The sequence below is a fragment of the Pelodiscus sinensis genome, chromosome 4 (assembly GCF_049634645.1).
Source record: "Pelodiscus sinensis isolate JC-2024 chromosome 4, ASM4963464v1, whole genome shotgun sequence".
Lineage (NCBI taxonomy): Eukaryota > Metazoa > Chordata > Testudines > Trionychidae > Pelodiscus > Pelodiscus sinensis.
This window is the reverse complement of record NC_134714.1, coordinates 111,673,148-111,697,791: the sequence shown is the minus strand read 5'-3', so window position 1 is coordinate 111,697,791 and position 24,644 is coordinate 111,673,148. Positions and strand designations below refer to the sequence as shown.

Genomic DNA, 24,644 nt, shown 5'->3' with positions numbered 1-24,644 from the left:
GCTTTTTAACATCCCTAATCATGATCCCTAATATATTGTGCTCAGTGTATGAGACAATGGTGTAGGGAGGAGGACATTAATGTGTGGATGAGATGATGGTATAGGGAGGAAGAGTTTAGTTTTATAAGGAACTGGCGAACCTTTTGGGATAGAGAGCGCCTATACAGGAAGGATGGACTGCACCTAAACCAAAGGGGATGCAGACTGCTGGCACTTAACATTAAAAAGGTTGCAGAGCAGTTTTTAAACTAAGAGATGGGGGAAAGCCGATTGGTGCAGAGGAGCACGTGGATTGGACAGAGACTTCTCTTAGAGGAGAGTCTGTTAGTAGAGATTCTCTAGGTTTTAGTCAGAAGGAGAGAATGGAAGAGGATAAAGTATGGGCCAAATCAGACGAGAAACATTCACATATAAAAGAATGACACATCAGAAAAGGGCAGACAAATAATCAGTGACAAGTTTTTAAAGTGTTTGGACACAAGTGCTGGAAGTCTAAATAATAAGATGGGTGAACTAGAGTGCCTCGTATTGAAGGAGGATATTAGTATAAAAGGCATCACAGAAACCTGGTGAAACGAGGACAATCAATGGGGGACAATCGTACCGGAGTACAAAATATATGGGAAGGACAGAACAGGTTGTGTGGGTTGGGGATTGGCACTATATGTGAAAGAAAATGTAGAATCAAATGAAGTAAAAATCTTAAATGAATCAAAACGTTTCATAAAATCTCCATGGATAGTAATTCCATGCTCTACTAAGAATATAGCACTAGAGATAGATTATCAGCCACCTGACCAGGACAGTTATAGTGACTATGAAATGCTAAGGGAGATTAGAGAGGCTATCAAAATAAAAAACTCAATAATAGTAGGGGATTTCAGTTATCCCCATATTGACTGGGTACATGTCACTTCAGGATGAAATGCAAAGATAAAATGTCTCGATACTGCTTCTTGAAGCAGCTGGTACAGGAACCCACAAGGGAAGAGGCAATTCTCGATTTAGTCCTGAGTGAAGTGCAGGATCTGGTCCAAGAGGTAACTATAACAGGACCGCTGGGAAATAGTGACCATAATATAACAACATTTAACATTCCTGTGGTGGGAAGAACACCTCAGCAGCCCAACAGTGTGGCATTTAATTTCAGAAAGGGGATCTCTGCAAAAATTAGGAGGTTAAACAGAAATTAAAAGCTACAGTGACAAAAGTAAAATCCCTGCAAGCTGCATGGAAACTTTTCAAAGACACCATAATAGAGGCCCAACTTAAATGTATACTCCAAATTAAAAAACACAGTAAAAGAACTAAAAAAGAACCACTGTGGCTTAACAATTATGTGTAAGAAGCAGTGAGAGATAAAAAGGCATCTTTTAAAAAGTGGAAGTCAAATCCTAGTGACTAAAATAGAAAGGAGCATAAACACTGCCAAATTAAGTGTAAACATGTAATAAGAAAAGCCAAAAAGGAGTTGGAAGAACAGCTAGCCAAAAACTCAAAGTAATAAAATATTTAAGTACTTCAGAAGTAGTAAACTACCAGTGGGGCCCCTGGACGATTGAGATACAAAAAGATCCCTTAAAGACGATAAAGTCATTGCGGAGAAACTAAATGAATTATTTGCTTCAGTCTACACGGCTGAGGATGTTAGATTCCCAAATCCGAGCTGTCCTTTGTAGGTGACAAATCTGAAGAATTGTCACAGATTGAAGTGTCATTAGAGGAGGTTTTGGAATTGATAAACTTAACAGTAACAAGTCACTGGTGCCAGATGGCATTCACCTAAGAGTTCAACTCAAATTGAAATTGCAGAACAACTAACTATGGCTTGTAACCTGTCCTTTAAATCAGCTTCTGTACCCAATGACTGGAAGATAGCTAATGTAACACCAATATTTAAAAAGGGCTCTAGAGGCGATACTGGCCATTACAGACCAATTAATCTAACATAAGAACCGGGCAAATTAGTTGAAACAATAGTAAAGAATAAAATTGTCAGACACATAGAAGAACATAATTTGTTGGGCAAAAGTCAACATGGTTTCTGTAAAGGGAAATCATGTCTTACTAATCTATTAGAGTTCTTTGAAAGGGTCAACAGACATGGTGGACAACGGGGATCCAGTAGATATAGTATACTTAGATTTCCAGAAAGCCTTTGACAAGGTCCCTCACCAAAGGCTCTTATGTAAATTAAGTTGTCATGGGATAAGAGGGAAGATCCTTTCATGGATTGAAAACTGGTTAAAAGACCGGAAACAAAGGGTAGGAATAAATAGTAAATTTTCAGAATGGAGAGGAGTAACTAGTGGTGTTCCCCAAGGGTCAGTCCTGGGACCAATGCTATTCAACTTATTCATAAATGATCTGGAGAAAGGGTTAAATAGCGAGGTGGCAAAGTTTGCAGATTATACTAAACTACTCAAGATAGTTAAGACCAAAGCAGACTGTGAGGAACTTCAGAAAGATCTCACAAAACTAAGTGATTTGGCAACAAAATGTCAAATGAAATTTAGTGTGGATAAATGTAAAGTAATGCACATTGGGGAAAAATAATCCCAACTATACATACAATATGATGGGGACTCCTTTAGCTACAACTACTCACAAGCGAGATCGTGGAGTCATCGTGAATAGTTCTCTGAAGACGTCCACGCAGTGTGCAGCAGCAGTCAAAAAAGGCAAACAGGATGTTAGGAATCTTTAAAAAAAGGGATAGAGAATCAGACGGAGAATATCTTATTGCCTTTATATAAATCCATGGTACACCCGCATCTTGAATACTGCATACAAATATGGTCTCCTCATCTAAATATATATATATATATACACACACACACACACACACACACACACACACACACACACACACACACACACACACACACACACACACACACACTGGCACTGGCATTAGAAAAAGTTCAGAAAAGGGCAATTAAAATGATTAGGGTTTTGGAACAGGTCCCATATGAAGAGAGATTAAAGAGACTAGGACTTTTCATCTTAGAAAAGAGGAGACTAAGGGGGGATATGATAGAGGTATATAAAATCATGAGCGGTATGGCGAAACTGAATAAGGAAAAGTTATTTACTTATTCCCACAATATAAGAACTAGAGGCCACCAAATGAAATTAATGGGCAGCAGCTTTAAAACAAATAAAAGAAAGTTCTTCTTCACACAGCACACAGTCATCCTGTGGAACTCCTTGCCTGAAGAGGCTGTGATGTCTAGGACTATAACAAGGTTTTAAAAGGAGCTTAGAGAAATTCATGGAGGTTAAGTCCATTCATGGCTGTTAGGCAGGGCGGGTAAGGAATGGTGTACCTTGCCTTTGTTTGTCAGCGGGTGGCGATGGATGGCAGGGGAGAGATTGCTTGATCATTACCTGTTTGGTTCACTCCCTCTGGGACACCTGGCATTGGCTACTGTCAGCAGACAGGATACTGGGCTGGATGGATCTTTGGTCTGACCCAGTATGGCTGTTCTTATGAGACCTACTTCCCATACCCCATCTGCCTACTGTGGGGTGTCTTGTAAGGACATAATAGTGTAAACAAATAAATGGTTAACCGATGATCCTGTGCTCATCAAGGAGACAGCAAAGTGTGTGTGTGGGGGGGGGGGGGGAGGGTGACTCCATGGGAGTCGGTACTTGTGGGGAACCAGCTTAGATAATCATTATAAAGCAAATATATTTCTAAATATGCTCCATAAAATCTAAGCATTTGCTTATCGGATATTTTGACTAATCAGCTAATTGATATCCCCCCCCTTTGCCGTCTCTGAGATAGAGGCAGCAAAGCAGGGGGGAGGGAGAAGGGGTACTGCAAACAGCAGCACCGCACAGGTTTTGAAACCTGCTGTGGACTCTTGTGCATTTCAAAGAAGGCACTCTGTGTGCAGCCTGGGTGGTACACGGAGTTCCGCATTCCTCCTTTGAAATGTACAAGAGCCCCAGTAAGGGCTCTTGTACACTTTAAAGAAGGAATGCGGAAGTCCATTGACCAGTGTTTCTTGACCTTTCTTTTTTTTTTTTAAATAAAGTACCCTTTTTAAAAAAAAAAAAAAAAAAAGCTGAATTAATTTAGCTGAAGGGCTACAGTCTATTTTCGTCTCTAGTAACTATAGCTGCTTAAAACCAGTTCAGCTGAAGTTGTTGGTTTATATAGTCCCTTTTTGAGGTAGTAGGTAAACAGTTTAGTTTGTGATAAAATGTTTCCAAACTCAGTTTACAAAATAAACTGTTGATTAAAAAAAAGCCCCAGTACCTACAGTTTTCAGACACACACACTTTTTTTTTCTACGATTGCAACACATTTGTTTAAAACAACGTAACCATAGCCGGGCGGGTGATTGAAATTTTTGGATGCAAAAATAATAAAACGCTGTAAAACATAAAACAAAACAAAAGTTCAGTTTTCTCCAAATTTCAGTTGTGTTGACATATTCCCCTACCCACAGACTTCTCTTGAGTACTTGTACCGCTGATTGAGAAACACTACTAGTCAATTGTTTCTCTGCTAGTCAATTGTCAGCTAGTCAATTTAACCGCATTTTAACATTCTTATATCAGATGTCATTCCAGCCATGCTATTATGATCTGTGATAAATCAGTTGTACTTGTGTGACGTAGTGGGGGGAACTGCTAACTCACTGGCTACTGTCTGTAGCACCACCAAGCAAGACAGGCGATGAGTCATTATGCAAAGAGGGTATCTCAACCTGTCTGACCAGCTACCCCCCATGGAGAAGAACAAAGGAAGGTGGAATGCTGTCCTGGCTGGGGGGGGGGGGGCAGGGCTGGAGGAGAGTTAGTTTCTGTCTGGGAGCATGGAGGAAGCAGCCTTAGCAACAGGCTGGGGGATTTGGAAGCCGGACCCCTCCCCCCCATATCAAGGGGGCTGAGGCATCCTAGGCCTGCCCTGTAACCTGGTGACATCTGTGCTGTGCTGTATTCTGGAGAGGCAATAAACTCCCTCTGTTCTACCGGCTGGTGGAGTCTGTTCGTGCCCTTTCAGGGATGCAGGAGGCGGGGGACCCCAACGCGCCGTCACAACTTGTAAATTGGATCAGTGTTTTGATATAAAATCTCCTAAGAGAACTTGTGGTGCTACAGGAAGTTTGACTCCTTTTATTTGCAGTTTTCTTTCAGCCATTACTGAACCAGTACTCAGAGTTTTAGCAATGCTTTGCTGGAGGAGGTGCCATCTTTTGGAGAATACATAAAATGAATGTTTTAATCACTGGTGATATTTTTTACATAGAAATGGACTTTTTATCCTAGTCAAACTTCCCCTTGTCACTACAGAACATCCCCCTACAGCTCCAGTGGGGGTAAGGTATTGTTTGCTACCTTAAACAGTTTGTATAGTGTTACACAAGTGGCAATGTTGCATCACAGGCATATCTGTATTTCAATATTGGAAGTGATTCCTGTGTACAGTACAGCTTGAATTGAAAGGTATTGTCTAAATGTAAGAATACTTTTTTAAAAAACTTTGGTTCTGGTAGAATCTTATTGGGTAGTGTTTCTCATAACATTTCCTTCTGTTCTTGGAGGATTAAGTGAAGCACTTGACCTTCTAAATCTATGCTGTGATATCCTTGACTTGAATTTAACTGTTTCCTGTCTTGCAGTTTGCGTGATATAAATTGAGCCTTTATCAAGAGTTAGCCTTCCTTTTAGTATGCTGACTTCCTGTTTCATTGTGTATGGCTTGGTGTTGTGTGGTGTTGACTTGACCACCTAACTTGTAGTCAACATGTAGTGGACATGCATCTGATGAAGTGGGTCTTTGCCCACGAAATCTTATGCTCTGATACAACTATTAGTCTATAAGGTGCCACAGGACTTTTCGTTGTTTTTGCAGATTCAGACTAACACGGCTACCCCTCTGTTTTTGTTCAGTTTAATTTAGCTGAAGGGCTACAGTCTATTTTCGTCTCTAGTAACTATAGCTGCTTAAAACCAGTTCAGCTGAAGTTGTTGGTTTATATAGTCCCTTTTTGAGGTAGTAGGTAAACAGTTTAGTTTGTGATAAAATGTTTCCAAACTCAGTTTACAAAATAAACTGTTGATTAAAAAAATATAAACAAAACTGCTATGGGCTTCTCTACATGGGACAGCAAAATGAATTAGAGGGGCATGAGTGTCCAACACACTAGTGAGTAAGAAATAACTGGTTTGTATGTATAGACACGGTTATCGTAAACTAAAAGTTCTCTAGTGCAAACTAACATAGTGTATAACATGTTTAGAAATTATAACCCTTTGGTACACATTGTTTCACCACACAGGCAAGCATTTTGACATACAATTTGGAGCATTAGAAACTTTTTGGGTTAGATCAGGCAAGTTTGGATCACTGCATCTCTACTCTGTATATATGTTAAGCTGCACATTTCAGTGTAGTATGAATTCATATGCTCAGTCAGGATTGAATGAGCAGCTGTTTCCAATTGAATAGATTAATTGGAAATGAGTGATTTCACTCAAGATGCAATATTTGAATATAAGTATGAAATTGACTTGCTGAAGATAAACTTAAAATTGTCCATAGTACAGGCAATTGAACTGTTTCTACATGTATTGCAGGCTTTTTCATGGTATCTTAAAACTTGAGTATGCAATGTGAAGCATGACACATTTTCAAATGAGCAATACTACATACAATGAAGACTTCATACTCTGCCTGTGTAAACTGTACCCAAGACTGATATAACTAGGCCAGAGATGCTTACTCCAATGCCAGGGTAATCTTCTAATTGTATAACAATGATTATACTATTTCCCATTCATGATAACAGAGAAAATTGGGTGTGTTTGAAGGAAGGATGATGGTGCTAGGATAGCCCCTTGCCACTTTTGGCTGCATTTCAATCCTCTAGGGTTGTTTGCAGTCAAGTTTAAGTTAGAGCAGCTCTTAGGCCAGGTCTACATTAATGAGTAAAGTTGAAACAAGATATGCAACTTCAGCTATATTAAGTATGTAGCTGCAGTTGACATACCTTGATTTGAATTTCCTCACCATTTCTGCAGCAGGAGGCTAACAGGAGCAAATGCTCCCGTTGGTGGCCAGTACTCCTGCGAGGAGAATGGGAAGACAATGGGGGTTTGGATCCACTAAATCAAACTCCAGAAATCAATAGTGGCAGTGTTGATTTTCCCTGGAGTGAAGATGGCCTTAACTATACCAGCGTAAACCTACTGCAGGATCAAGACAATATAAAGTTTTAAGTTGTTAGTTATGTGAATGCATTTATATCTTGACCTGCTTTCTATAAAGATCTGCCTTGCCCCAATCCTAAAGGCTTAAAAATGGCTTGGAAATTACATAATCAATGTAAGTAATTAAAAGCTAGCAGACAAAGCATGCAGTAAGACAGCTGAAAGATTGGCATCATGTGTACGCTTTTTCTGTCCCGTGGAAAGGTAACTGGAATGTTTGAAATTTCACTGAAGAGTATTAGTCATTACTTCTAGCTCCGATAGGACTGCCTCAATCCAGACATGTCAGAGATACCTCTACAGGCCATATCTCCTTTTGGTAATGTGAAGTTTGCTCTCTTGTGATATACGTGAGAGCTGTAGACACACATTCGCTTAGTATTGAATTGTGCTGGTCCAGCATATTCCTATGAACTTTGTATGTCTTAATAGCCACCAGATGGTAAGTTTGTCAAACCAACAATCTAGCAGTGAAAAGGTTAAGTTACTGCTTCTAGTTCCTTTCCTTTATTTGTTTTAATTACAAGTTGAAACTCTCTTAACCGGGATTCTATGGTCTAGCAACATCCATGGTCTGGCAAGATGTTGCAGGTCCAGAGATTCCTAGTAGGGGGCCAGTGGCATGGATCCCTGCAGGGTTGGCAGGGCAATGGGCTGCCCCCAGCGAGCTGATGTCAGGGCTGCCCAGTGCGCGGCAGCAGGGTTGGGAGACCTGGCGCATGGCTGCCCAGCAGGACCCAGGGCCACAGCATAGCACATGTGACTAGCCAATGGGGTTGGCACGGCAGTGGGGCCAGCAGGAAGTGGGGAGCTGGTCAGTGGACGGGCCAGTGGCAGGGGTCCAGAAATAACCTCCCCTGCTCCAGCAAAATATCCCATCCTGGACCAGTCAGGTCCTGAAGGTGCCAGGCCAGGGAGGTCCAATGTGTAGTGTATAGGAGAATGATACGGTCTACACGATGGCTCTATGTTTTGAGGTACTTTAGCAGTTTTCAGCTTAAAATTAATTGGAACTGTAACATAAATATCTTGCAAAAAAGTATCAAAGGAAAAATAAATGACTCCTCAAAACCATCCTAGCAGGTAAAGCTTTGAAAACTAACATGTTTAGTGGTAGTGTAACATGTCTGAAGTTTAATGTGTGTTCAAGTATTTCTTTAGATGTACCTTTCCAATGCTTGAAACATATACAAAAGTTACTAGCTGCCCTGGTGTGACCTTCCCTGCCTGCACCTCTTTCATAAGGCATCTCTTCCTCAAAAGCCTTGAAAAAGATGAGACTTATAGAATGGAAAAATCAAATGTGCTCTGTCTGGTCCTGAGTTCCTGGGTTGTGGAATTCCGTTGTGTGCACTGTTTCGAGCCCCCTCAAATTTAAATGAAGGCTCCGAGTTGGGCACTTTATGTGATTTTTGCCTACTTTTACTTTAGAAAGGGAAAGGCATTGTTTAAGGCAGTGGTTCTCACTATGTGTATGGCTTGTCACAACACAGTAAATGTGAGGGTGGAGGCTGTGGGGTGGCTTTGGATGGATCCTGCCCACTGCTCACACTACAGTGAGTTCCAATATTGTGAGACTAGCTGGACTTGATTGTCTGCTCTGGGCATTGTAACCTCCAGGATTGTAGTGCCACTAAGATTTGGCTCTGACCCACTAATTGGACCAGCTATGTGTGAGTGGAGTTGTGATCATGCTCTTGGAGTTAGTCATGATTGCTGGGCCAAATCTTAGTAGCACTGGAACACTGGAGATTGCAGTGCCTGGATCAAGGAAGTAAGCCCAGCCAGCCCCATAGGACAGGAGCTGCCACATGATCCTTTGAAACATTCTGGAGTTCTGATCAATGTGTTGAGAAACCCTGGGCTAAGATCCACAGTATCTTGTTAGGTGAAACTTCCAACTAGTTCTTTGGTTAAGTCCTTTGAATTTGGAGAATTAAATTCCCTTCAAGGGATCTCAGACACAAATAATCCTCCCACCCTTGCAAATCTTATTGTTTGGTTGGTGAGGGTGGCTGAAAACATCATGGTATGGGAATTGCATATATTAAAGAAGATTGAGGCCCTTGTGCTCCCACAGTATGCCAACAAATATGGAAGAAAGTGTTGAAGTCTGAATTGCTGAGGATTGCAGTCAGCCATTATTTATGGTCGGATTTCATATGAGTCATTTGAACTTTTTCCATCGCTGAGATCTAGTTTAATGACACCCACAATGCCCTTTAACATAGCTAGTCACCACAGGCTTCTCACTGTTACTCAAACCAGAAAGGATCCTGAAAAAGGGTAGCAGTCTTGTTTTATGCACCACATTGTATTCAGAAGATGCTCTATCATGAAGGAAAACTTTTGAATGCATCGACAGCTGACACACAGTATTAGGATCAGTAATTGGAAGTGACACCACAAAATCAAATTACCAGTACAGGCAGTCCCCGGGTTACGTCCAAGATAGGGACTGTAGGTTTGTTCTTAAGTTGAATTTGTATGTATGTCGGAACATGTACATATTGTAGGGGAAACTCTAGCCAAACATTTCTCCAGAGCTCAGTTTTATTCTCCCACACCTCACTTCCCTCAGTCCTTTATTCTCAAGCTGAGGTGTCTGCTGAGAAAAGCCGCTCTGCGTCTCCCTGGTCTGCTGTGGGGGGGGGGGGGTGCTAGCTTCGCGTCTCCCTGGTCTGCTGGGGGGAAGCAGCCAGTGCGGGGTTGCCTCACCCCGTTTGTAAGTAGGGATCCGATGTAAGTCGGATCCATGTAACCCGGGGACTACCTGTACTTGATACAGAGAACCAAATCTCCCATCTTGTTGAAAACTGATAGCAAGGTGGTAATGGCTACTACAATAAATACTATAACCATACTTTTTACTCTGGGTGTCCCTAATTCAGAAACACCTGTGGACCCTGGCATGTGAAGGTGGAGGCAGCTCTGTGCGCTGCTGCTCCCTGTCCCTCTCAGCTAGGGGAAGGGCAGAACAGTGATTTGCTCTGCTGGATGCTATTCCCCACTGCTCCCATAGTGGAAGGGGGTGTGGTATATGGGAGCAGTTGGGGACATGGGGCTCCAGGTAGATTGCCATACTTCAATCCTCCTCACTCCTTCTCTGGCTTGGGAAAATCTTTAATCCTGTAGACCCTTTTTCTCCAGAGTTGCTGGATTAAAGAGGTTCAAGTGTATATGAAAAGCTGCATTCTCCATTAAAATAAAGCCAGTGGAGATGTGTGTATGTTGCAGTGCTCACTACAATAATACTTGTTTACAAGTATGGCTTGGCTTTGCAGTGGAACTTCTGGATGTTTTAGTTTGGGATTAACACACTAAATAATATGAGAAGTGTTTCATGTGGAGATAGCTGTTGAGCAAAAATTCCTTGCTGTATAATAGAACAACATATTGCATCCACAGAAGCATAGATGCTTACACAGGCAATGCCTATACACACTGATAACAGTAACCCAATAGATTAGTCAGTTAAACAGGACTGGCCTATTTATTGGCACGTAACATTCACCATTGAATATCAATTGTGCACAAGATGTACACAGTGTTTATAGTGAGTGAAACATTCTAGTGCTATGGCATGACTGACAAAACCCTGTGGTTTAAATTGGAAGCAAAAGTATGATTATCATATTTGACCCAGTTATTTTAATGATGGCAGAAAGCTCTAAACCTAAAAATGTGTAATCCCAGTAAAATGGGTAATGTCAACATAATATATTTATACATAAAATAGAATTGTATTTAAATAGCTTTATCTGGCACAGCAAATGTACATTTTTACTGAGATAAACTTCAGGTTTTTGGACATCAAGTTAACTAATAGCAGCTGTCAAAATGTTTGCAAGTTATTACATGAATACAAAATATTGCACTGATTTCTGAAATAAACTCACTGTTATTTTATTCAGAACTTAATACCACGAAAAGATACTTGTAGTTTAGATCTTAAAAGGTTAGGATAGACATCATAAAATTAGAACTATCTATGATTACCATGAAGGATTAAACAGTAGTGTTTCAGCTTTTTTAAGAGTAACTATAGATATTCAACTTCTTCCCATTCTGTTGCCTGAAATATTGAGAGAGGAGTTGATGAGCAAACAGTCTTTTGTATTGCCATAAATAGTATGGTACTTATTTACTTTTGAGAGAGTGCCTGGTTAAGAGTTGGTCTTACTAGTACCGTCCTTAAATTCCTAGTGACCTATTTTACACCCGATCTTCCAACATTTCTATCACATAATCAAGAACTAGTATTAATAACTTAGATATTCACCTCACATCAGGCTGGAAGTGGTAATGCCATTGTAGCTAGCTTGAGAGCTGAACTTGTTTCAAAAAGGTTCAGAAGCCTAAATTAGTATGTCTTGCCTTTTTCGGTTCTATTAATGCTGCTTAACCAGTACAAAGAATACTTATATATCACCCTAAAATTTCCTGCTAGGAAGGCCAACGTACCTTTCTGCATCAAGGCTATCTCAGGTAAAGGAGAGTTATAGCATATTTCTTTAGTTGGGAACAGCCAAAGACTATCCTTCTGAGTAGACTGCTTTCCATTGGTTCAAGTTTAGAACATCCCCCAGATTGCTGGAACAGAGAATAAGAAATCTTTAATTGGTGGATTCTAAGCTCCTTTCTTCTTCCATGTGCTTGTTCTCCCTTCCTTCCCTCAGGCCTCTGTGGGAAAGAAACCATTCTTTGCTTCAGGTTGCTTTTAGTAGGCTCAGATATAACTCAAGCTTCTGTCATGCTCTTTCTAGGACAGTGCCATGGGGGAGCAGGCAATGGAGCCACCAGGTCTGTTGCTATTCTTTTTCCTCAAAGCCTGGCTTACCAGTTAATCATCTCAACTCCTTGCATTTCCCCCCCTTGCTGCCTGTGTTTCATGGGTAGCTGGTGTGGGGGGAGGAACTGGTGCTGGGGGAAGCAAGTTTAATAGCCGGTTCTCCCCAGCACCGGGTCTGCGGTGCCACCTGCTCCCCTACCTGTGCTGCTGCCTCTGTCTGAGGCAGCAGCATGGGGTGGTAGCAGGGGAGGCTACTTGAAGGAAGCCTCTGCCTGTGACAGCAGCCCTGTCTGTGGGGAGGGTCCGAGCCCCTCATGGACAGGGGCTGCTCTGCATCCCTACAGCACCCCACACTACTGCCTCTGATAGAGGCAACAGTGCGGGGTGACGGGGTTCCCCGGAGTGTCTGCCAGCTCTGCCCTTGGACTATCGAATAGTCAAGTAAGCAATAGGAATGAATGTGGTTACTTACCTATCAGTTAATTCAATAGCCATCATCCCTAACATGTGCCCAGTATGAAAATTATTGAACTGGGAAGTGACAGCAGTTACTCATAGGGTTGCCAGATGGTTTCCCAAAAAATATTGAACACACTAAAAAAACAAAAAACAAAACAAAACAGCGCAACAAGCATAAATATCAAACACACGTGCTAAACATTTGTCAAGCCAAAAAAAAACCAAACAACCCATCACAACTATGCTTAATACTGAATGGGAACTTTATTATAAACAATCAACAGACTATATCATATATTTTGACTACATGAACCTTCCAGCCACTTCCCTTGGCCCCGCCTCCCCAGCCACTCCCTTAACCCCCACCAGTCTTCCGTTGGGTGCCCAGCCGGAAAAGCAGAAAATACCAGACATTGTACATGTCCAGTATTTTCTTAATTTTTTACTGGACAGAGGCTGCAAAAACCAGACTGTCCAGTTGAATACCAGACACCTGGCAACCCTGGTTACTCAGAGCTTCTGGCTTGCATCTGGCCTGCAGAAGGGATGTTTGATATCATATAATTGAATAGTCATGTAACCGCATGAAATTTTAGCAGTGACACGACTATTTGATAGTCCCCGGGGGCGAAGCTAGCAGCCAGCACACTCCAGTCCCTCTGATATCCCACGCTGCTGCCTCTGTATCAATGCAGCAGCGTAGGGTGGCAGGCAAAGGCTGGCCCATGAAGGGAGTGAGTTTAAAAAACCATCTCCCTGTGCAGATTAGCTGCCTGCTGCCCTGGCTGTAGCCTCTGATATAGAGGCAGCAGCGCAGGGTGGCAGCAGCCTCAGTCTGCAGGGGGTCTGAACTCCCCACAGACAGAGGTTACTGCTGCGGAGCAGCCTCTATTGGTGGGGAGTTCGGACCCCCGCGGAAAAGGCTTGCTGTGCTGCTGCTTATGTGAGGCAGCAATGTGGGACAGTTGGGAGCTGAGGGAAATGTGTGTAGCCAACAAAATAAGCCTGGGCTTACTGGTTAATCATGTAGTTGTCCACACAATGACATTCCTAGCCTGCAGTGAGGCTTTCATCTCCCCATCTTAGAAGTGACCAGTTGAATCAAGCACTTTAATTTAAAAATTGCTGGAAATATATCAGAATTTTCCAAACATGATTGCCATCAGAGACTGCATTATGGAGTCACGGGTCACAGCTGTATCATTGCTGTGGGTTCAAGGGTTGCATTAAAGCTCATGCAGAGTACTGCAAGTTACTGATTTATGAGAACTGCCATTCTTGTTACAACCATTTACTCATATCCATTTTGCCTCTCTGACTGACCAAGTGGAAGTTGTACCCTGATGTAAGTTGTCCTGTCTTGGCATCCCTTTCCTTAATAAAATGGGATAGAAAGTACAAGCCGGGCAATAATTGTGTAGTATCTTTTGATCTGGGAACTTGGTGCTATATTGGAGAGTTAGCTGTCACGTATCTTGAATATAAACAGCTGTCTAAGCCGGATTCCATGCTTCGATGAGTATTTCCTTTTCAGCTCTGGTAATTGAAACCAATTTGATCATAACCGGAAATATTAATTTTTGTACTACATATATATACTAATACTGTAAATTCTCATGTCATGTAACTGAAATATAGTTGTCAAACATTACTTTGCTTTTGAGATCTGACTAGTGATTTGAAAGTTTTTAGGAGTGTGTTTTCAACCTGTTTAAAGTTCTGTTTTATTCTTTAATTGTAGCAAGACAATGGGACCACTAGCCTGGCAACAGACAATGTACTTCTCCAAGATACTGAAGGGCAGAATCAAGAGCTGGCAGCTTTTTGTCAAGCAGTTACAAAGTAAGAAGTTACTGATTGTAAATTAACTCTCAGATAATTAATTTTGTAGCTATACGGCAGTCAAAATGTGTAAGGTAATTTTGTTTTTTGTGGACTGGATTACCTCAGAGTCACGGTTTGCTTTAAAACTATACTTAAGATCTTGAATATATTGTATTATTTTTAGGGATGTATATGTGTCTGAAAATGCATCCAATTAGCCAGCTAGTATTTGAATACTTTGTTCACTCTTGTTGTTCCACCTCAAAAGTGCTGAAGCAGACCATAGAAAAGGTCAAGAGAAAAATAATAAAAATAACTAGAGGCATGGAATACCACTCTTCAGACCAGGGAGAGCTTTCTTTTGAGATTGGAAAGCACCTAGCATGTTATAACAATGTAAGATTTGTTTGTGTATTTAAATATATTAAAATATTAGGAATATTTAAATATTAGGAATATTTAATTGAAATGAAATTAAGATCTAAAATGCACAAAAAATAATGAATGAGGGAGGTTGTCAGTTGGCTGCTGTTCACTTTCTCAGAATGCAGAAAGGGAGTATATCCAATGAAATAAAAAGGTAACTTTGAAACCAATAAAATACTTTTGAAAACTCACAATTAACTTGTAGAACTCACTGCACCAAGGTACTGAGACAAAATTGAATATTGGATAGGAATACAAACATTTCAGAATTAGTTACATTTAAAATTGTATATGCATCTGTATGTCAGATTAAAAACTTAAACTACTAAGAGCTCTCCTTTATGCTGCCATATAAGGGATATCTTCTTTTTCTTTCAAGCACATGTTAATTGCTGTCAGGAGGTACCGGATGCTTAACTATGTGGACCATTATAGACCAATATAATTCTTCTATTCTTAATGGCTGTGTCTTCATTGTGAGTCTCCCCCCACCCAGTAGAAAATATGCTAAGGAGGGACTCATTAGCATATTTTCTGATGGAAAAAACTCAGTGAAGACACAACGTGTGTGTGTGTGTGTGTGTGTGTATATAATGTAAGCAAAAATTTTAAATTTTGTCCCTAGCTTATCTCCTTTTCATTGCTGATTTATTTAAATTTCAGTGTTTGAAATAATTGGATTTAAACAGTACACATCAGATAAAACAGGAGTTCCAAAGACTAAATAATGTATTGTGTGTTGAAGATTTGTATTCCAAAAAATATTGCATTTAACTAATTAATTAAAATTAGTTGTCTTATGTAGGTGCTACAGTATAACTTACTCTCTCAGATTATTGTAACTTAAAGTTAAACATGGAAATTCAGAATATTGTAAAAATACCAAGCTATGTATAGATGAGCTTAACATGTGAAAGTTGTCTTTTGCTCCAGCCTACATTCTAAATTTGAACTGGTTGCTCATCTATTTAGTATGGGAAGTTTTGGAGTGCAGAAAGTGGATGTCAGATGTTTCTGTAGCAACATCTTAAGACTATAAAAGCATTTTCAGCTGCTTGTTGAGTTTTGGTATGATCCAAAACTGCATTGCTGTGCAAAACAGAAGAAGGACTTGAGCATAGAATAAACGCATAAATGAAAACCCTCTTTGTTTGCAGATTGAGGACCAAGTTTCCCTATAACAGCCAGGATACAAATCCAGGCTTTGTGCTGAGTCCAGTGATGCTGCAAAGAAATATAAATGGGGAGAATGCCAGTATCAAGGTTTCTATAGAAATTGAAGGATTTCAACAGCCAGTAATATTTACATGTGATGGTAAGTGTTTTCATCTCATAGTTCAGTTCACATTTGCAGTTCAATAGGCTGACTCGTTAAAAATTAATAACCCTTTGCATTCTGAATGAGTTCTGAAAATACTAATGATAAATATTGAGATGGCTCATTTATTCTAGGCATTTACTTTTCTGGTAGTTGCAGCTTTCTCATGGAAAATTTGCCTTTTGAGCCTTTCTCAGCCTAGTTGCGAATTAAATTTTGCTTTAATTTGAATATATTTGTAAACACTGAAACAAAGATATTCAGATTCCTGAAACAGCTTTGAAAGATGATCTACAGCTTCAGAGAGATCCTTGCATCATTTCATATTCTGTTCAGACTTTTTGTGACCATAAGCAGTAGAGAGTTTGATTTAAATCAAGTGCTTAGATTCTGGAGCACACAATGACAATGTCCACAAAATTATGGGATTAAGCAAGTCCCTTGCAGACCGGCAAAATTCAATCATAAATACTGCTCTGGGAATTCAATTCTAACCTGTCTTGAAGAACAAGGCAGAGGTTATATTCTTTTCAGGGATAAGACTGTGCACTTTATTAAAACTCACCTGTAAAGGTTCTACTACCTACTAGTAATCTTTGGTAAAGAAGTTAGGTGACAACTGCTTTTATCTGCCTTACCTGAACAAGTAGGAGATGCTGAATTGCATGTGGAAGGAAGGAAATCTCAGACATCTGAGCAGCTAAAAATCTTCTTTGCTCTGAGGGCTAGTTGTCTCCCAACACACCTTGATGATCTAGTCTGACAAATAATATAAGTCGTATGCCATTTGAACTCAGTCTCTCCTCATGATACTGAATGTCTTCATTTGATGCTGCTACTGACAAAGATAGCAGGGGCCCAGTCTTATGAAGAGCTGAGAACTATCTAAGGGCAAGTATCCCACACGTTCCAGGAAGCAGTCAAAGCACGTGGTTTGACTGCCTCTGTAAAAGAAATGATAGAAGTTAGGGACAACGCTACCAGTACTATGCTTTCCAAACAGTTATGTCGTTATTTTGTGTATCTTCTGCCAGAGGCACCGAGATTGATGCCCCCGTTATATGAGACAAATTCAAAGTGGTCCTCTGAGGACGATACAGAGCACAAAGCCTTACTGTACATTCAGAATCCCTTAGAAAAAGGTTATTCTATGAAATGCTGCAGCTTACCAACTACACTTACCTTACAAGAAACTGCTGTTGAAGAGGATGATGTTTCTCTAGGCGAACATAAATGGCTGTACAAGACGATGCTTTTGCAGCTAAATGAAGAACCGAGAGAAGCCTTTGATATTATTCAACATACGATGAATAACACTCACAACTGCTGCTTCTTTGGGCATTACAGAAAGCTCTGTAGTTAATGTGCTTTCAGACCCATTCAGATAAAATACTGTGTGTGTGTGTGTGTGTGTGTGTGTGTGTACACACACATACATATAGAGGAGAATGTTGCCTGCTTCTGTTATATAAAAAAAAATCTAGGTAGAGTAAGCAATTAAAACTGTCAGTAGAGATGTACAGTAATTTATATTTACTGTTAGATGATGTGGGTTTTTTTTTTGTTTTTGTTTTTTTTAACAGTGAGCTCTCCTGTTGAGCTTATAATAATGCAGGCACTTTGCTGGGTACATGATGACTTGAATGAAGTGAACATTAGCAGCTATATCTTGAAAGTCTGTGGTCAAGAAGAAGTTCTACAGAAGTAAGCAAACTTAATTTTTATTGTTTAATTGTCAGTCAGGACACAGTTACTAGAAAATCTATCCATTCCATGTGTAAAAGTAAATCTGCAAAATTGAGTTTAGTGAATATTATTTTTTGAATATTATATTTTTTCCTTTATAGTAGGGGGCAGTGGGGAAGAAGTATGTGCATATGTCCTATGTCTCTGCAGATTCATTAATCTGAAAACAGGCTTTTCTTTTCTGGCATGTATTAATTAGGCATTTGTGCTCTATTGAATCCATACAATGATCGGGTTCCTGTTTCTGTTAATTCCACTTACCTCATGAGAGTAATCTTGCAAAAGTTGCAGTAGTCTTTGAGCTTCTTCTAGCTTGGTTAAACTAGCTGTTGGGTGAGAGACTGAATTGGACGTGATAGTGAATAGAATTTAAAGCTGCTTGAGTACCACCATTCTGCATTTCAAAACTGTTAGGTACATCTTTGCCTGTTCATTTTTAGGTCTCAGTATGAGAGCTTTTCATTGCACTGAATTCACTTTTTAACTTTTATATAAATCACATTGTACTTCAGTAGGGCTAGTTTTCTCATACAGATTCATTCTTATCTGAACTTCCTATTTTCTTTGCTTTCTTCATTAGATATTGGTGTTGATGGATGAAGTGTTGATTTAAGAGACAGGCTGTCATAAGGGATTATCCAAAGCTGATACTGCTTCAAGTTCAGGAATAGTTAACTTCTGGATTTGGAAGATGGCATTGTAATCCTGTTTCCACTAAGGCTGTGATCACAATGGTAGACTCTGATGAATTGCAAATCTTTTCATGTGCTGGGTCTTAGTATAGAAACTGAAGTGATGTTACATCAGCTGTTTTGGGGGTTTAGCCCCTTCTACTAAAAATAAGTAGAGAGTGGGATTGCACTATGGGCTAGGAGGCATGCTTCTCAAAATTCAAGCCACATTTGCTTTATTGATGGTAAATTCTAGTCATTTGTGTATATTTTCTGACACTTGTGAAAATTTGGTTGGTGTCTCCTCCCCTCTCCTGTTCTGCCTTTAACAGGATTTAGGCCTATTCCTAAATTGCCTTCTCTCCTCTCTTGAGTCTGGTGTATGGGTTTTTCCTCTCCTCTCTCCCCATCCTGACCTTTTTTCTTCTGGATACTCTTTCAAATGTAAGGTGGAACACACTTGGAAAACATATGTAGTATTTTTCTAATCTATCATAGATGAGTAGTATTTGGGCTGTTGCTGGAAAAACCCTCATTACACAGGAGAAAACTAGGGGGAAATTAAACTAGGGGGTTAAAGAATCTCTGGCATTGTGTGATATGAGTGGGGTTCTCAAATTCTTTATGGATAAAAAAATTAAGCAAATTCTTTCAGAGTCTTCACATCTGCAGTATCCCATTTCTCTTTTTGGATAAGAATTTTTTAAAACCCTTCTGTTTATATGGGGATGTGTTTTCTGTTTTAACATGTGCACATATGCTGGGATCCCTTATCTTTGAAAGTGAAGGGAACCAAGATGACTTGAAAAATTTCTTAGAAATCTCTTTCCCTCATTTAAATTCTGTATTGAATGAAAAGGCTTCTCTGGTCTTTGACGACAGTGAAAGAAGAGCATAGTTTTCAGCTGCTATTCAGCTCTCAGCAATCTGGTAAATGAATCTGCAGGCACAGAAGGAATTAATGTTTTTTTAAACTAGAATTACGGTGGACTCTTAAATACTTAATTTGGAATTGGCAATTGACCATGCATTCTACTGGGTTTCTGTAATGTGTTAAATTTTCAGACTGCTTTGCTTCTGTGGCAGAACCAGTTTTAATCCTCTTTAATGGCTGAAAATTCTGAATAGTGATTCTGACACATTCTGCAGGACCAATGCTGAATCAATACATTACTGTCTAATTTAGATCTTGGACTTTCAAAGTGTTTCTAAAGGATGAGGAGGACCCAGACTGGGCTATCTTGAATATTTGAGTGCTGTTTGAAAAAACATTTATTGCATATTTTGAAATGTCAGGTAACTACAGCATTCATTTATTTAACAGTAAGCACTGTGTAGGAAGTCATGAATACATTCAGAACTGTCGAAAATGGGATTCAGAGATTAAACTGCAGCTCTTGACCCATAGCGTAGTATGCAGAGATCTGGCACGAACAGTAAGTATAAATTATACTCCCAATTACAATAATCCTGATTTTTATATTGGTGTGTGAGTGTGAGTGTGAGAGAGTAACTTTTTGTTTTGGCAGGGCAAACAAGGGGGAATATACAGTCAAATAGATAAAAACTTCATAAAGGATATACAAATTAATATAATTCCTTAAACTTCTAAATTGGACTTTGAAAGCATCACAAAATATAGTAATGGTTTTATGCTCTTTATATGCTTGCTAACATGATTAAAGGGGATGGAAGTGTTGGCCAGTGTTAGCGAACTGATTGAATTATAACTTTGTCACATGAGTAACAGACCAGTTTATTCTAGGGATGTAAGAGTGTAGTAATTTAAACAGGTAACTGATATGCATGAGCTTATTGGTTACCTACAGTGGCTAGACACATCTCCTGGTCTGGCTCCTAGTGAATCACCTGCTACATGCAGTGAGTCAGCTTAAAAGCCAGTTCCCTGTGCTCAGCGGCTCTCTGGGAGCAGGGTGGCAGGCTAAAGCTGGTGCTCACCGGGAGCTGGCTCCCAGCATCCACTGGATCTTGGGGAGATGGCTGCTGCCCCATGTGTAACAATGTAACCACTAAAAATTTCAGCAGATACACAGTTAATTAGATACATGCATTTAAATGTCGCTTGCTCATGCACATCACTGTGGCTAGGGCTACACTAACCTTCTTCCGGAAAAGCTTATGCAAATGAAGTGTGGGGTGGAATATTGCCATGCTTCATTTGCATAATTAATTAGCAGCTGCTTTTGCACAAGAGGCTTTTGTGCAAAAAGGAGCTGAGTAGACAGCTCCTTTTTGCGCAAAAGCCCCATCTTGCGCAAGAGCCATTCTTCCTCATTTTTTCCTCTGAATCAAAGAACTAAATTAAAATGCATATGGATCACTGTTCCATTTTAAATTACCTTTTCAGGTGGGAATTGATGTTTTGTGTGGAAGGGAGCAGAGAAGGGGCTTATCTTTCCCTCTGAGTTGGGACGCTTCGCTCCTTCCGAGAAAGCAGTACAGTACTATTGACTTAGGCTGATTAATGATTGCAGAGATTAGCTAATTACACAAACAGCAGCCACTTGTAGGATTCCACTTTGGACAGGTCATGAACAAATGAATACTAAACTCGCTTTCATGAAAAGTAGATTCTACGGCCTCAAATCCAATTGTTTCATGGAAAATCTGTTCCAGAATGTCTTGCAATTTTTGGCTTATATTTCTAGAAGGAAAACTCTTTTCTGGCTAAAGCATACAACAAAGGAGAGATCTGGGCTCTCGTGTGACTCTTCAAAAAATGGAGACAGAGAGGAGTCAATCTGTTTCCTTCCTTTAAAAGATGTCAAGGTTCAGTTTGTTTTCAGAGTGCTTTAGGACTTCAGATGGAAGATATTGTGTAGTGGGAGCTACACTTTGCAATCAGTGAGAATTGAGTGGTTCACTTACGTAGGTGCACGTTGGTTCACTTACTTAGGGGCTTAAATTAAGGATCTTAAAGAGCGATTATTTGGATACTTGTTAGTCGATACAATTTTTATCATCGACATGATTAGTCAATAAGGGGGCCACTCTGCAGAACCACAGCAGGGATAGCTCCCAAAGCCAGCATGAGCTGGGACTGAGCAGTCCCGGCTCATGCTGGCTCTGGACCACTGCAGCTTTACGTATTAAATGTCATAAGAGTCTGACTCTTACTGCATTTAAAATGGCAGAGATGCAGTGATTTGAAGCTGGTGTGAGTGGGGACAGCTCAGTCCTGGCTTGCTCCAGCTCCGGGAGCCACCTGCATTATGGCTCTGCATTTTAAATGTAGAGACTCTGCTGCAGTGCAGGTGACTCCCAGAGCTGGCGTGAGCCAGGACTGAGCAGTCCTAGCTCGAGCTGGACTGAGCAGTCCCGGCTCACACCAGCTGTGGGACTGCTACGTCTTTGCATTTTAAATGTAGTAAGAGTCAGATGGCTCTTACTACATTTAAAATGTAGACGTGCAATGGTCCCAGACCAGCACAAGCCAGCACTGCTCGGTCTCAGTTTGCAGGTAGGGGCTTCTGCTGGAACAGCCTCTCCTATTCCCCTCTCCCTTCCTCTCCCCCACCTTTGGTAGAGATGGTGCTAGGGGAAACCAGCTTTTAAGCCAGCTCCTCACAGCATCGACTTCTGTCCCCTCCCCGCCATTGCTGCCTCTCATACAGAGGCAGCAAGGGGGGGAATGAGTAGTCGAGTTCTCCGCTCACTTGACTGCACGTATTCATCCTTAGCTTAAATATGGATTTAGCAACATAACTTTAGGTATCCATTTTTTAGTATCTCGGGCCCTGTTTTTTTTTTTTAACAAAATACTGTATCTAAAATTTGTTAACATTTATAATTTGAGAGAAGTGTTTTTTTATGTCAGATACTATCTCCTTTCCTCCCTCCTTCCCCTCCCCCCCATTAGTCTCTCATTAGTTCAAAGAGAAACTTAGTTTCCTGTTATAAGGCCAGAGAGTTGCTTTACAGTAAAAGGAATCAAGGAGGATAGTGGGGAGTTGATTGAAATTACTCATGTTTTTCTCATTACTAGGAAGAAGATGATAGGACTCCTACAAATTTAACAAAACACCTCCACAAAATAGAAAACCCTTTCAGAGAAATTATTTCAAGGTAACCATATGTAATTTACATCCTTTGTGATCAAGTGCTCATCTGCTGTATTTGCCTTTAATGAGAAGGTGGTATAGTATGAACGTCACTCGTGTACAGTAATTAATCCTGTATTCCAGGCATTCTGTTGAGGAGCTCCTAAAATCTTACCATATGCACACTGACATGATTCTTAAAAATGAGGTAAGATTTTTTTAATCTTCATCTTAAGCAAGATTTAGTACAGCTCTAAGAATGACCTTGTAGTCTCCATGTGCATCTGAACTGAGCTTATTTTATTGAGAGTTACAAAAACACTAATAATGACATTTCAAAAAGTAAGAACTAAGAGAATCTTTTAGTTCTCCCTGTTAAAACCAGATCCCTAGTTCTAGGGTTTCAGAGATCTTTCTATCTTTCTTCCCCATCAGATACAATTAAAATATTTGGATCATCTAACTGTACGGGTAAATGAGATATTGCGTGCCAGTTAACTTTATCCTCGAAAATGCTAAAATGTATATCCTAAAGGAATAAGTTCAGGAATTACTCTTTTGTATAAGAGTCATGTTTTTCTTATAAACTCTCTGTAGGTAGCAGTCTTTAAACAGGAAACTTAATCAAAATTGAGAATTTTGTACTCAAATCCTACAGTTTCTTTTTGTTTACTAAGATTAGCTTGTATTTCTCCAGGAATGCGTAGTCTAAACAATCTTTTGCTTAACAGAAAACTTTGTTAGAATCTTAATCTACCATAGTGCTTACTCTATCACCTTAATGATTTTAGTGTTGTAACTCTAATCTATTGCTAGTGCTTTTACATATGCTCATCGCTAATGTTGAATTCTCAGTGATATTGTTGCAGTGCTATACTGGAATATTGTTTCTTGATGCAGTGTGGTTGTGTTTTAGCTGTCTTGTTGCTGCTTTAGTTTGCTCACTTGAGTGAGATGAGGTGAACAAGAGGAAGCTAAGAAGAGTATCAAGATCTAGTATCCAAATTTTTGGCTTTCATAACCTTACTATGGGTGGCAGTACCTTTTTCAGGAGCATGACTGGATCCAAATATAATTGAGCCGGTAAAGAAATCAGTGGGGTTATATGTAAGAACATTGGTAGCATCTTCAGCTCAGAATATGAAATCCAGGAATGTGTAAGCAATAGGGCTGCAGTTATTCAACTTCGTTATATTACTTTTATATTTGACAGAAAACCACAGGCTGTACTTAGTTTTGCTATTTTCATCATTTTGAAATCCTTTTACTTCTCTCAGTTTTTAAGAATCTGACAGGGTGTGCATATGCCACATTGGTCCAGAAGGGGGTTAATACACTGTGGGTGGAGAAAGTCCCATCCCCCCCAGCCCTACTGGGCAGCTTGTATAAAAGGGAGCTACTCAGTTGATTCTGGGCTGAACAATGGAGAGGGAGGACCTGTGGCAGGAGCTCCACAGGTAAACTAACCACAAATCCTGACAGCAGGAGCTAGAGACCTAGGAAACTGGAACATGTCTTCTGGGCTAGCAGAGCCCTGGGAGTGGCTTATGCTATGGAGCCTGAGGACCCAGAAACCTCATGGATTGCTTCTCCCTCTCCCCCACCACACCAGGGCTGCCACCTTTGTAGCGATGGTTCCCTTGGTACTGGCCATTAGGCTGCGCTCCCTTGGGATGACATACTGACTTAAGTCACTGACAGATAAGGAGCTGTAATAGCTGTATCCACATTAGAGAAGTAAAATCCCATTTAATTGGTTAACTGGTTAAATGTTAAGTTTAATTGGTTAGTAGATTAACTGGGGGACACCTGGGCCAGGCCTGCCTCATACAAGGGCAGTTCCACCTGGGCTGGAACACCCCCTGCCCACTCCAGCTCTCAATGGTTAACAGTAAGTGGTGAGGTGAAGCTAACTGATTAACAGCCTTAGTCCACGTGGCTTGGTGACCTCTTTCTTGGGACCGAGTGGGCATATACTGCCATAGAGTCTTTAAACGGTATTAATATTTGGCATGGTTCTTTTTGTCTTCCTGAGTTTGAACAAATTGCTTTAGGCATTGCCAGATCATTAATTCCATCACCAATGTAAATATTTTTATGTTCAAGTAGCTTGT

The 24,644-nt window shown here is 40.3% G+C and overlaps 1 protein-coding gene across 2 annotated transcripts in view; it reads left to right on the top strand.

Moving 5' to 3' along the window:
- The window catches only part of PIK3C2A (phosphatidylinositol-4-phosphate 3-kinase catalytic subunit type 2 alpha), a 107,196-nt gene that overhangs the window by 20,212 nt on the left and 62,340 nt on the right, over positions 1-24,644 (top strand). For both annotated transcript variants that reach the window (XM_075928066.1, XM_075928065.1), the window contains exons 3-8: positions 14,226-14,326; positions 15,892-16,049; positions 17,636-17,756; positions 19,794-19,905; positions 22,476-22,555; positions 22,675-22,738. In XM_075928066.1, coding sequence (XP_075784181.1) covers positions 14,226-14,326; positions 15,892-16,049; positions 17,636-17,756; positions 19,794-19,905; positions 22,476-22,555; positions 22,675-22,738 — 636 coding nt within the window. The remainder of the gene's footprint in view (positions 1-14,225; positions 14,327-15,891; positions 16,050-17,635; positions 17,757-19,793; positions 19,906-22,475; positions 22,556-22,674; positions 22,739-24,644) is intronic.